This window comes from Alligator mississippiensis, chromosome 1, assembly GCF_030867095.1.
Source record: "Alligator mississippiensis isolate rAllMis1 chromosome 1, rAllMis1, whole genome shotgun sequence".
Taxonomy (NCBI): Eukaryota; Metazoa; Chordata; order Crocodylia; family Alligatoridae; genus Alligator; species Alligator mississippiensis.
Window position 1 is genome coordinate 304,696,343 of NC_081824.1, and position 14,458 is coordinate 304,710,800.

At 43.3% G+C, this 14,458-nt stretch overlaps 1 protein-coding gene across 4 annotated transcripts; it reads left to right on the forward strand.

The window, feature by feature from the left end:
- Positions 1 to 1,836: 1,836 nt before the first annotated feature.
- On the forward strand, positions 1,837 to 12,583 carry C1HXorf38 (chromosome 1 CXorf38 homolog). Of its 4 annotated transcripts, none has more exons than XM_059720800.1 (7): positions 1,837 to 2,079; positions 4,760 to 4,894; positions 6,685 to 6,807; positions 6,953 to 7,102; positions 8,840 to 9,022; positions 11,447 to 11,618; positions 12,091 to 12,583. In XM_059720800.1, exons 1-7 carry the CDS (start codon positions 1,861 to 1,863, stop codon positions 12,123 to 12,125), a joined length of 1,017 nt encoding a protein of 338 aa, XP_059576783.1. In that variant the 5' UTR covers positions 1,837 to 1,860; the 3' UTR covers positions 12,126 to 12,583. The 4 variants fall into 4 exon arrangements, with proteins under 4 accessions (XP_059576783.1, XP_059576784.1, XP_059576785.1 ...); XM_059720802.1 differs by having other exon boundaries at positions 1,838 to 2,079; positions 12,362 to 12,583; XM_059720803.1 differs by lacking the exon at positions 1,837 to 2,079 and adding an exon at positions 2,358 to 2,936.
- Positions 12,584 to 14,458: the final 1,875 nt, after the last annotated feature.

The window sequence follows — 14,458 nt, forward strand, 5'->3', positions numbered from 1 at the left end:
GGAGAGTGCCTTTAAGGGGTGGGGTTAGTGCCAGGCACTGCTCTCCAAAGCAAACCAAGTCGGACATCTGTCTTTAGGGAATGCCAGCACCAAGGGCTATGCCAGGGAATAAATCCATTACCTGCCACAAGTCACTTCTCCCCTTTCAGGACCTGGAAGGTGGCTTCTGGCCTTTTGGCTCAGATAGTGTAGAGGGCATCCTAATCCCAAAACCTCTGGGTTTAGGCCTGTATGTATCATAGAATCACAGAAGTAGGGTCAGAAGGGACCTTGTAGATCTTCAAGTCTGACCCCCTGCCCAGGCAGGAGGAAAACTGGGCTCAAATGACCCCATGTAGGATGCCTGCCAATGGACTTGGAAATGGCTGAAGCCCTGGGTGAGTCTGGGACAGAGGATGCTGGCAGGTTGTAGGGCCACACATGATGTTTAGAGCGGTTGAGTTCTGCCTGCTCAGTTGATAGTTTTTGGATAGGGTTGCCAACTCTGAATCTATTCTGGGAGGTTTCCAGAGTGCCAGCGTGCCTGTGTATATCAAATCATAGAAAATGAGGGTTGGAGGGGACCTCAGATCATCTAGTCCAACCCCCTGCTCTCAGCAGGACCACTTCCAGCTACCCTGGAAGTCTTCAAGAGGAGACTGGATGGTCACCTGGCTGGGGTCACCTGATCTCACCTGGTGCACGGGGCTGGACCCAATGATCTTGTGAGGACTCGTCCAAGACCTGGATAGGTTGGACAAGTGGGCAGAAAACAGACCTGGATAGGTTGGACAAGTGGGCAGAAAACAACAGGATGCAGTTCAACAAGGAGAAATGCAAAGTGCTGCACCTAGGGAGGAAAAATGTCCAGCACACCTACAGCCTAGGGAATGACCTGCTAGGTGGCACACAGGTGGAAAGGGATCTTGGAGTCCTAGTGGACTTCAAGATGAACATGAGCCGGCAGTGTGACAAAGCCATCAGAAAAGCCAATGGCACTTTATCGTGCATCAGCAGATGCATGACGACTAGGTCCAAGGAGGTGATACTTCCCCTCTATCGGGCGCTGGTCAGACCGCAGTTGGAGTACTGCGTGCAATTCTGGGCGCCACACTTCAAGAAGGATGCGGATAACCTGGAGAGGGTCCAGAGAAGGGCAACTCGTATGGTCAAGGGCCTGCAGACCAAGCCCTATGAGGAGAGACTAGAGAAACTGGACCTTTTCAGCCTCCGCAAGAGAGGGTTGAGAGGCGACCTTGTGGCTGCCTATAAGTTCATCACAGGGGCACAGAAGGGAATTGGTGAGTATTTATTCACCAAGGCGCCCCCGGGGGTTACAAGAAACAATGGCCACAAGCTAGCAGAGAGCAGATTTAGACTGGACATTAGGAAGAACTTCTTCACAGTTCGAGTGGCCAGGGTCTGGAACGGGCTCCCAAGGGAGATGGTGCTCTCCCCTACCCTGGGGGTCTTCAAGAGGAGGTTAGATGAGTATCTAGCTGGGGTCATCTAGACCCAGCACTCTTTCCTGCTTATGCAGGGGGTCGGACTCGTTGATCTGTTGAGGTCCCTTCCGACCCTAACATCTATGAACCTATGAATCTGTAAATCATCCCAGCCAAATCAGATCATCCCAGTTACGCATTACAGCCTGTAGGCTTCACAGCAGGAAGGCAAATGCACGGGACTGTGACGTTTTAAAAACCCACCAGACTATTGCATTCACCGTTTACTATGTATGTGAATGAATGTCTCCTCACTCGTCTCCCAGGTGACTCCCAGCAGTCTCCTGGAGGTTGGTAGCCAGTCCCTGGAGACTCCAGGGCGGTCCTGGAGGGCGGTCAGCCGGGGGCCCCCGCCCCCAGCCCGGTGGAGCCGCCCATGTCGAGCCGAGCCATGGGGCTGGCGGCGGAGCTGGCGGCGCGGCTGAACTGCGCCGAGTACAAGAACTGGGTGCGCGCGGGTCAGGCGCTGCTGCTGCTGCGGGGCGTCCTGCAGCCCTTCGCCGCCGCGCAGCTCCGCGCCTTCCACGCCCGCCTGGCCGCCCGCCTGCCCCGCGCCGCCCGCCCCCGCTGCGCCTGCGCGCCCCGCGCCCGCCAGGTACCGCCGCGCCGGGGGGTGGGCGGCGGCGCGGGCGGGCAGCCGAGCAGTTCACGGTGGGGGTGCGGAGGCGCAGAGCAGGCAGGAAGCAGAGCAGGAACAGCAAATAGGGCAGGGAGCAGAGGGCAGAGCAATAGATCAGGTGGGAAGCAGATCGGCGGATGGGGTGGGGAGCAGAAAGAGCAGCAGGTGGGGCAGGGGCCAGAGCAGCGTTCTGTGAGGGCGGGGGCTGATTTGTGGCACACCTGGCAAAAGGGGGAGGGGGGGGCACTGTATTAGTCCAGCAGAGCAGTTCAGGATGGGATGTTGGACCGGGCCTTGAGATGCCACGTGCAGCGCAGCAGTCCTGCCCGTGCGCTGGGACGTGGTGCGGGCAGCAGCGCGGGGCCGAGTCGGCTGGCGGGCAGAGCTGGGCCCACACGGGACGGCTCCGTGGGCTGCTATTTTTGACACCCACTCTTCGGCTAGGAGGCACTTAGCTCTGTGACATGGGAGCCCAGTATTTGTTCTCAAATGCCTCTTTATGTAGTGAGACAGGGTTCTTTGGGTGAATCTGATATCTTTTATTAGACCAACTTAAACAGTTGGGGAACAATTTTTAAGCAAACTTTCGGGTTCAAAAACCCTTCATCAGGCTGAGGAAGTGTCAGCAGTTGGGGCGTGCTCTTCCTGGATGGAATGACAAGTAAACAAGCTAGGGGCTGGTATGCATGCAAGAGAGGCAGTCAGTGCAGATGTAAATTGAGGAGTCGGCGTCTTTATGTAGTGCACACTGCATTCATTGATGATGATGATTATTATGCAAGTTGATTCATGAAAGAAGTTTCAGTCCCATGCGAGGGAAAGAAAGATACGCAGTAAGTGTAAGTGGTAAGTGCTCATGAAAGTGAAGAATTTAGTAAAGTGGCTGGTGTGGAGCAAAGAAACCCCTGCTTGACTCCGTAAGTGCTGTTGTAAGGAAACATCAGTGCTTATGTCAGCCTGTGGGGCAGACCAAAGCTCCCTGAGCACTGGATTGAGAACATCGATTGCATCTACCTGGGTTCTCTTCGTTATGTTGTGTCGTAATAGTGACACAGAAATGAGAAAACTGCATAGATACCAGTTGTGGATGTTCTAATTGTCCTAAAACGAGCATTATAAAACTAGGAAATTCAGATTTAAGATTAAACTTGAACATAAAAGCAGGAAGCTAAAGACGTGCTGTTAGGGCACTCAGACCTTTTTTACTGCTTGTTAGTGACATTGTAAATAAAATGCCTTGAAAGTCACTGAGGTCACACTCCGAAATGCCTTGATTATAATCTGATGTTGATTATGATTAGTGTCTTCATTCATCCACTGTTATGACAAGCAGGGCCAAACCATGGCTGAAATAGTGCTAAATTTCTTAAAAGACCTATATTTAATAGAAAACAATTAATTGTAAAATTATGAAATATTATTCTAGACAAAGAAGAAAGTGCTGTAATCTTGTGGGAGTTCACTGTTTTTCCATACATGAACAGAAATTCAACTTCCTTGTTAAGGGGTAAACCTAATCTCAGCCTCAGCTATGGGAGCATAACTCATGGCCAATGAGAATTACTGGTAGTGGATGCTGGAAGCATCTTAATGAGAACTAACATTTTACAACCTTTTACTGATTCTCTGTGATGACGTACCTCAAAAACACATGTGTGCACGCACTGAAGATACTCTCAGTACTAGATAACCATTTAGTGGTGGCACTGATGGAAACTTTTTTGTGTGTGTATTGGTTTGAAGGCAGTCTAGAGATGTATAGAGAGATTTTAAGCAACACAGGCAGAAATTTTGGTCTAATGCAGTGGTTTTCAAACTTCCTGAAGTCTCAGAAGCCTTTCATATTGCTCCTTCTGCTGCAGAAGCCCTACCTTATTCTGTGAAATGGCATGGAGCCAGGCAACAGTGGTGGCACACCACCTCCCTGCCTGCTCTGCCGTTACCCCCAGTCTCTTAGGTCATCAGGGGATTTGCAATTGGGGAACCCCAGGGTTCTTCAAGACACAGTTTGAAAACCATTTAATGCATGTAACTGAATGTTGTTGGGGGTGGAGGATGTGTGTGTTTGTAAAGGAACAGTAAAAAAAAAAAAAAAAAAAAAGTCAAATTGGACCATAGTCTTTACTGGTTGGGACAGCCTGCAAAATAGAAAATGATGAGCTGAGCAATATAAGCAGGTGCTGCTATGGATTTAGCCTTGTTCAGACATTTATGTTTATCCGTTAGTTATGTACACTGTGAACAAAAAATATGTAACTTCAAATTCTAATCCTAACTCATCCTTTTTTCACAGTAGAGTGGGTTGGGTAAACTTCTCAGAGATGTTTAGCCATAGCCTGATGGGAAACCTTTAGAAATATATCCAGCTGAATCATGATATGTACCAGTGCCCTAGAGGTGAGAGGCTACTGTCCTAACTTACTGTATGCCTCATACTTAACATTTTCATCTGCATCTCTTTGTAGCAATTTAGGACACTGCATATGAGTTTCTGTGCAGGCAGTGAAATCAAAATCTGAGTGAACATCCCTGGAGGCCTCCTGCTAGCCTTTGCTGAAGTGTCATAATGACCCAGGGTGATTTTTAATATCTAATTTACATGATAAAAATAGCAGGATCTCCTCCACTGACCTGGTTTTTTTCTTCTTCTTTGTAGTTTCAGCCTGCCTGTTCATTGTGTGCACAATGGAAACAGGAGATTTTGAATCATCACACCAACAGGCATGGAGATGTTCATTGGGGAAACTGCAAACCTTGGCTTTGGCCTTCTAATTCGTGGGAGCTTGCAAAGGTGTTTAACAATAGTAAAGTTTAACAACAGTAATACCAGAGGCAAATTAATTTGTGGTCAGTTCGTGTCATCAGTTTATCCCTATGTCAAACTCAGTGGACTTGCATGGAAGTGTATGTTAGGGCAGGTTTTGGACCTGGGGTAAAATCTTGGTGCCACCAGACACAATGGTGAAACTGGTTCAGGATTTCATCCCTGGAGAACAGCCTGTCATGAGGTTTTGTTTTTTTTTCTTGCTAAAAACTGACAGAAATAAATAGTTGCAGATTTCAAAGGCTAACTTGTGCTAATCAATGGATTCTGTGTCCAGCTTGACACTCTTTTGGGTGTAATGGTTCATTGAATTTGTTTTTCCTTCATATTACATTAGAATATAGGTTGACTAAGTTTAAATCTAGGCAAATATGAAGCAAAATGTGTTAGGTTGGGCTAAAAAAATGCAACAAAAATCTAATAGGAATAGTGTTTTGTAATATTTACAGTGCTGTAACATATAGCAGTAGTTGGTATACTGAGTAGTAAAATAACCATCAGCTGTCTACAACATTTTCAGGCTGTGGGCCAAAATGACTCAGTTCAGGTTAACGTTAGGCACTAAGACCCAGTTGTTACTGCCCCTTCTTCTCTTGGCAGCATGAAAAAAGCTCCTGCTGCTTCTCACTAACACAGTAACAACTGAGGGTGCTGACACAAGTGACATTTTGTCCTGTGATTGGCTACTGAAAGCGCTCTATAGCTGTGCCCTTACAGAAGCACATGGCTGCAGAGCACTTTAAAAAGGCCCAATCCTGTGACAATCTGAACTCTGATTACATGAAGGTTCAGGTGAAGATGCTCCAAAATGGAGCACTTTCATTAACTTGTGTCAGCTCAGCCTTGCTCCCAGCACTGTTTTCTGAATGGGGGAGGGGAAGGAAATGGAGGGAGCTCATTCTGGGGGTTGCCCTGCTGGTGCTGGAGGGCAGGGAGCGGGGTGGATTGGAGGCCCCCCACCTCCAATCCACTTGCCCTGCTCCCCAGCCCCAGCTGGGCAACCCCCCAGAACGAACTCCCTCTGCTTCCTTTTCCACTTCCCATACTGAAGACAGTGGTGGGATTGGAAGGAGGAAGGGGTGGGGCTTGTGGAGAGCAGCTTCAGACTCACAGCCACTCTAAACTGCAGCTTGATCCCCCAACCCCTGGGAGCCAACAGTGAACCTCTGTTCGGTCTGGGGGATCACTGTAACTCATGGCACTTCCTGCGAAGTGCCGCAATCCGCTGCCTGGAGCGTACAGGCTGTACAATGCAGCTCTGCCCTGGCCCTGGACCGAACTGCTCCCACCGCAAGATCCCAGTGGCTCCACAGCAGCCCCCTGCCATACACCTTGCCAGCATGGCTGGGGCTGGTCTCCGTGGCAACCCCAGCCTTGTGCTATCCCAGCGCAGCTGTGGCTGGGATCTCCATGAAGACCAGCCCCAACCATGTGGGCAGGAGCTGCTGGGAAATGGAGTTCACTGCTGGCCAGATCCAGCCCACAGGCTGGACTTTGCCTGCCCCTGATTTCAGGATTGTGGCAAAAACAACTGTTTGCTTGACACATCATTATTTAGTAAACAGAACTAGTGGATTTCTGAAAGTTAGGGAAGATTTATACAGGTGTTAAATAAGTATACAAGTATTATGTATAGTTTTGTTCGGTTTACTTTAAGTAATATGACTTCGGGTGTTAAACAGCACCTACCCTGAGATTAGGAAATCAGGTAATGGTGTATTTTTTAAAGTAAAATTTGACACATTTCTGTTTGGTAGGCCTATATGCCTCGTGGACAAACAAATATTTCTGGACCAGAGGAATGTGATGCAGTTGCACTTCTAAACCTTTTTAATTTCTGTGACCATTTCAGTAGTATTAATAAAAAGAAAATTAAAGAGGTAAAATTTCTGTCTCTTCTTTTTCTTAACTGAGTGCTGTACATTTAATATATGGTGCAAAATATCGTTACTTTTGTGACCTACTCCTGATGTTGACCCTAATGTGACATTGCTCTTTTTGCTTCTCATTCATTCTCCTCTTGAGGTGATTACATGCCGTAATGAGTTGATGCATTCTTCAGAAATGAAAGTTTCTTCTTTGTGGTTGAAAGAGTTTGGAAAGAAGATTCAGAACTTACTAAATGAATTTGAGAATGTTCCAGAGGTTGCAGCAGCTGGAACAAAGATAGAAAAGGTAAAAGAAACCCTTTTGATTTGTAGCCTTTTCCTAGAAACATGGGACTGGTAGTGACTTCTTACGTCATAAGGTCCAGTCCCCTGCTATGGTAGACATCCACATTATGTAATCACATTCATAAACCGATCAGGTTCCATCTTGAAGCGACCTAGGTTGTTCACTTCCTCCCACTCCACTGGAATGCTGCTCCAGAACCTTCCTCCTCTGATGTTTAGAAAACTTCTTTCCTAAATGTATTAAGGGCACATTTCTTTTTCTTTTCTTCTCAAGATAATGTTTTCACGTCTTACCCTTTAAGTTCAATCCATGATTGCCTATATTCCCTGTGCTACCGTACAGTGAACATGTGTGTACATGTCTATGTAATAGATACATGCACATCATTTATAATTAGTAACCAGTATAGATCTCATATAAATGAACTGGTTACTTCAGGATTTCAGCTCCTTTGTTATAACACACACAAATGATCCATCTTAGATGATCCTAAACAATGGTGTGCACAGAAGCAGCTGAAGACATGGTTCTGGCTTTCTTACCCTGCTAAGAGAGCCAGAACAGAGGGAGAGAAGAATGTGATTAGCACTTTCTGAAAAGCACAATTTAGGCATCCTTCTAAAGACAAAAATATAAAGTGCCTCTGCAAGCATTATTCTTCTGTATGAAAGAAATCAGTGCGGTTGCCACAGGGGTGTCTCGAAAAGAAAAATGGAAAGGGAAGGGGTCCCAGAGACAATCTTCCCATTATCTTTCCCCACGGGAATCTGAAAATCCTTGGCCTATTCTTCATTTTACATCTCCCCTTAACTGTCTTCCCTTTTGTCTTTACTTTGAAACTGACTCCAGTGTAAAGAGTTTGGCAACTGTGTATATTAAGAAGGCTTTTACAAAACTAAACTGTATTGTAATATTAAACAGTTCAGAGCCATTGTTAGTCTGTAGCCTCAGTCACGATCAGACAGGGGCTGCATCTCCTGGACACTTAGGGGTACAGCCAGCCAGATGCCAGAAGTTATCACATTTTTATGATTAATTTTGCTTGCAGAGTTTTTACAAGTAGGTCTTAAAGGGGAGCTTGAAAGAAAGGTCAGTTGCTTTAAACAAACTCTGGAAGAGGCACCAAAACAGGCTTAAAAGCTTCTTTAAAAAAACACCACCACCACAGTCTTGATAATTAGTTTAAAAAATTGACAATGCCTTAAACTCAAAATATCATAATAATTTTCCCTTCTCCAGGCACTGAAACCCTGGTTGGTCATATCATAATCTTAGTTCAGTAAATTATAGTTATTTTCCACATAGTTTAGCATATTAATTTAAAACCACCCTATTAATGGCTGCTTAAGCCTCTTGTTGCCCAGCGTAAACACCCTTTACTTCTATTCCTGTCTCATCACATCGTGTGGCAGCCATATAAACTTATTAAAGGCCTGGCTAATCTCTTCAATACTTGAAAAGAATCTACAATGCTTAATAGAACAAGTAGAAACTTGTCAACATTTCCACTCCCCTGTACCTTCTAGATGTGATACATAGAGTACAGAACCTGTCATCTTGCCCAAAGCAAGGTTATTTGACCCTAGCAGTCTTTCCTGCCTAGAGCAGAGGGAGCTGGACCCAATGATCTCATGAGGTCCCTTCCAGCTGTAAACTTCTGTGAATCTATAGGCCCATATGTAAGAATCTGTTGGGGTTTTTAACCATTTATTTTGTTGTCCTTTACAAATCAAACAGCTTTTGTCATCTGATTGGGCTGTCTATGTACCAGGGGAAGGAGATCAGCCAGATGGACTGGAAGAAGAAACAGAAGTTTACCTGACTGAGAGTCAAATACATGAAATAGAGATGGAATTAATAAGGCAGAGACTTGAAGAGATCTATCTTCTGGCAGAGGAGCAGGAGATGCTGTCTGAAGAGGTATTTTTAAAACTAAAAAACAAAAGCCAGGCTTAAAGTAGCAGCTTTCTGCAACAAATATGACTGACAAGCAGTTCCGTCTGCCAGTGATCAGAGTGCCCGTGCTTAATGTAAAAAAAAAAAATTACTGGAGCAAGGCTTAGCTAAATGAAGGGAGATTTCAGGTTTTCTTGTAATAAATCTGCAAACCCTCCTATGGCATCCAGCTTACTATAATAGCTAGACAGTTTTACATAAGGGTACAGAGTGGAACTGTTGGCTGGATGTGCATTTCCAATTACGCTTATACCCCAGCTACCCACTCTCCAATGGTAACATTGAGATGTTTGAAAGTGTAAACATGTAATGTGTACAACACTGGAGTGCAACCTTTTGTGGCAGTTATGCCACAGATTAGCTCTGCACCCTTCCTTGGTGCCACTCTGATGCCCGTCCTTTTCTCAGTCTGCTGCTCTGCATTCTGCTTCTTGCCCCGTCTGTTACTGTGCTGCCTGCCCTCTCCCTGATCCACCACGTCACACACACAAAGGCTGCCCATGCCAGGTGTGGCACACGTCACAGGTGGTCTATCCCTAGCATACATTATCCACTGAATCACCCTAAACTAAGATTTAAATGTATTAGGAAAATCTGTGATATGCATTTGCTTGTGTAATCTATGTGACTCCTTTCAGCTTTAGTGGTATTACATGCTTGTATCAAGAGCAGAACAGAGCTATTAAGCAACACTTTAAAAAGTCCCCCACCCCATCAATTCTCATATCCTTTGGTCTAAAATTTATTCTCTTAATTTTGTTGTTCTATAGCCTCCAAGGACTGTAGTTACCAGAACTTCTAAAGATGCACTGTGTAAAAAGACAAAAAACAAAAAACAAAACAACAACAAAAAAGATTTTCTCACAATTTTAGAGGAAATATTTAATTATATTAAAACCCACTTCTATTTATATAATTTAAGTGGATGCTATGAGGAAATCCCATTTTTAAAAGGTTTTGTTTAAAACCATGTTTTAAAATTCCCAAATCCAATTAAGAATGCTTATTTAAAATTGGAACATCTCCCTTCCATGTTTGCAAGTCTAAACACTACCACCTCTTACTAGTTAATAACAAGGAGGCAAAGTTGACTGGCTTATTTTCATTGTCCTGTTTTTTGCATATTCTTAATATGGTAAGGTTTTGTTAGTGGCAAAGGTGAGGGAGGATAAAAAATGACTTACTCTGATTATATCTGGAAACTTTTAAATTCTTCCTCATTCCTGTTTCAGTTATAAGAAAATGTAAGCTAGATAGCAACATAAATCTCTGCAGGAATATACCAGTTGCAGTGTTTCTTCCTCTGTTCAGTAAATATTCTTTACTAATACATGTAACATAAGTACTTCTCACCTGAACTGAATATGACTTACTCCCCAGCAGCATACAAGACATGGTTGGCAGATATTTGCAGGGAGTGGAACACAGAAAGGCATTTGCCCTTTTGATCATTTCCATCTTTCATGCTGTATATTTTACTCTAATTTTGATGGAGATTTAAGATTATCTCTTTAGATACAACTTTTAAATAGTGGCTTTTTTCAAATTCATTTTTCTGTACTAGGAATCTTCTGACTCTCATCATCTTGACTACTTTGCATGACCACCCTCCTCCTTCCCCTCCTTCTCCAGAACCAAATGCTTAACTGTCAAAATTTCATTTTGCACATTCCTGGTGCAGGCTGTCATCTGAGAACCTATTTTCCCCATAGAGAGCGCTTTCTAACTTTTAAATGCACTTTTTTTTCCTATATGCTACATGCCAAAATGTTTCTTTTGACCAGTTTGAAAGCAAGGTGCTTGCTTTAAAAAAAAAAAAAAAAAAAAAAAAAAGCATAAGCACAACATTAAGACTGAGATTTTGAACGCTCAGTCATAATGTTAAGATGAGAAAGATTAAAAGCCACTGCAGAACAGTTTAGCATTGTAGTCCTTCTGACTTCTTCATCTGACTGGGCAACCATTTCCAGACCTTCCATCATGTATTGGGTATGTACCATTGTAAAATTTCTAGTCACTTTCCCAAAACTACCTGGTGAAGTGGTTTTAATAGGACCTCCCAAAGGAAAAATCCTTAAAACTGACCTGTTACAGTTGAGTTATAACTTTTCCATGCTGAGCACTATTAAGCAATCTGCCCTGAACTTGACTTGTTTTAGATGTTTTCCTCTATCTTTTTTGTGACTGAAGCTACACTCCCACTCACTAGCTTTTAAAAAAATAAATTAACACTTAATACTTAAGTGTCTTTCTCCATTTCCTGTTGTAAGTCTAAATAAGCAAAATGTTTTTTTTCAATTAGGACATGTGGAGCTTAGAGGCTAGAAAGCAAATATCAAGTAATTGGTTCCACCAAGATGTTTTTTGTGTCTTTTGCTTCTGTCATAGAATTTGCATAGGATACAGATGGTAAAAGATTTCTTAAAGGACAACAGTGATCTGAATACAAGCTTTGAGGCAGATCTGCAGAGACTAGAAGGCCTTGAAAAAGAGATGCAGAGCCAGAAAATATCTCTAGGTGAGACCAAGAAAGAAAATCCTGAGGAGGAGACAAATGAAGGCAAGTTTTGAGAAAATGTATCTTCCCTCTATAGTATGCTGCCTTGAATGTTGCAGGGAAAATTTGTAAAAAATGTTCAGAGGGTTTTGCAGGGGGTTGGAGGACTTGTTTTATCCCAAGAGAGAACTATTTTGTTTCACTGACTGGGATGCCTTACTGAGCATCTCCCAGAGAGAGGCTACAGTAATGAATGGCAGTAACTACTGTATAAGGAGGACAGTGATAGCAGAACTTCCATGTAACAAGGACTCATCTGTTGTGACAATGAGCTGAGTATTGCAGTAGGTGGCACTTTTAAGATTTAAGATTTCTTTAATACAGAAATGGTCACATTTAGATTAAAAGAAAAAAGATGCTAACTGTGGGGACTTGCTCAATACAATGGATAACAGGTTAAAAACAATCAAAATACTTGAATGAGAAAAAAACACAACATTTGAATGGAGCTTGACTTGTCTTTGTTTAAATATAGCTTGTCCTTTAAAGAAAATTAAACCTGTTGCATGAAAAACAACTTCAACTGTGAAACAGCAGAGTCTACATTTTGAAGAGGCGTTCTTGTGACTGAATGATTTGTCTAAGTTTGCTTTTTGTTTGTAAGCTTTGATTGTATGATTGCCCTGCATCTTGTTTTAAGGGCTGTGGTTCTCAGTGGTTTTAGACTTAAGGCACCCCTCCATAATTTTTCTGAATTTAGTGGCATCCCTTTTAAAAAATAAATTTCATTTATTTTTTGACTACAGAAAAATAATAGAGGAGTTCTTCCATTGCAAAGATCTCAAAGAGACATCAAGAGGTCAGAATGTTTTGGACACTATGGATTCCTATTTGATCTCTCTGGGTTTATCTGGTGAATCATGTGTAGGTGTTTGCACACCTAACAGTGCTCATGTTGCAGCACCCTCATGGCACCCTGCTTAAGAATTGCTGCTTTTGGGCCTCAAAGAATAAACTTGAAGAATGGATTGTTGTGAAATTGACTTTTTACAATTTTGAAACTTTTGTGGGCACTAGTAATTATGTTTCTTGGAAGAAGGTCTTGTGTTTTTTTCAGTTCGGTAAGAAGAACTGTAACGATAGCCAGGAAGCAAATGGCAAACTTGAAAGGTTTGATACTATAGAAGTGTGGAAGACTGTGAGGGAACAGAGATGAGTCACTGATTCTGTGCTTCTCCCAATCTGTTAAAATGAAGTATGGTATTTTCTCACATAAGCACATAAGAATTGCCATTTTCTGGGTCAGAACATAGGTCTGTCTTACCCAATATCCTGTGTCTCACAGTGGTAGAGAATGGATGCTGAAAGGGGAAGTAAATTGGGGATGACTAGGTTTTTTTTCCCCCACTGTTCCTCTCTCATTTCCTGCCTCCAGCATTTAAGGTCTAGGAAGCTCTAATTCAGAGGCCATATCCCTGACTGCCATGCTCATGGCCTCCAAAGATTTGTCCAGTCCCTTTTTGAATCTGGCTAAACCATCAGCTCCCACAATATCTGGTGGCAATGATTTCCACATTTTAATGACATGCTGTGTGGAAAAGAACTTCCATTCAGAGTGCCTTGAGTCTCGCCTATGACATGCCCCCAACTAAATTACACACATTAGTTCTGAAAGGCAGAGTGAAGAAAAGGTTTTTCCAGAGTTATGACTGCATAGAGCAAGAATAGAGCCTAATCTTCAGTAGGCTTTCTCCCCCTTCCTGCTTAACTACAGCTGAAACCCTAGCTACTTCTGAAGAGCGGTCTCTGTGGAGAGAGCTATGGTTTTGAAAAAAGCTAGAGTCTCCAGGGTTGTGAAATAGCAAGAGAGAGACCAGGAACAACTAGATGGCAAAACTGAACTAAGAAAGGTTACCTTGGTTAGTGAAACATAGAGATTGTTAAAAAGGAGATGATAATTATTAGCACTTATGGAGTGAAGAACAATGGGCTATTACATCAGTTGAACCCAAAGCTGCCTAAACAGTAATACCACAACCACTGCACTGTAGAGCAGAAATCAAACAAGGATGTGTCTAGCCACAGGCAAAAAAGCAGCTTCCCGCTTAATACATGCACCCCAATTTGGGGGCGGGGACAGACAGGGGGAGGGAGGGAGTGATTTTTTTTGGAGAAATGGTGCATGTTGTATGTGAGAAGCAGAATGGAGGCACTGAGCAGCTAGCTGCAAGAGATGTAGTCAAAGTATGTCAGTTTCAATCCAGAATGTTACTGTTTAAAACAGGGGTGGGTAAAATGCGGCCTGTGGGCTGGACGCGGCCTGCCAGGCCATTCTATCTGTCCTGCAGGGCCCCTAAAAAATTTAGAAAATTAATATTTATCTGCCCCTTACTGCCTGTCATGTGGCCCTTGATGGGTTGCCAAAACTCGGTAAGCAGCCCTCCTCCCAAAATAATTGCCCGCCCCAGTGTAAAACCACAGTACTATTTTGGATTTGGATTTAATAGCATTTTTTTGCAAGTACAATGTTCAAGAAACCTTCGCTGATACCTGTGGACACCATTTAATACTGGCAAAGATGTCATGAAGCCCAAAGGCAGACAATTTTTTTTATTTCTTATTTTGCACCTTTTATCTTAAATAGCAGAAGTCATCAAAGTCAGTTTCAGTTTTGTGAAGTCAGTTTCATTCTCTGCTTCCTAGGTGCTAAACTGTTTCTGATACCATTTTTGCATAGATATTCCATGTACCTGTTTCTACCACCTGTATTTTTTTTTTTAGTAACAGTATTTTTAAAATGCAAATGACCTTGTCTTAGGTTTTGTAAAATTTCATTTTTACAAAATGTAAACGTTAAAGCACATTTTCACTTGGCAATATTGTTTGAAGCAGGGGTGTCAAAC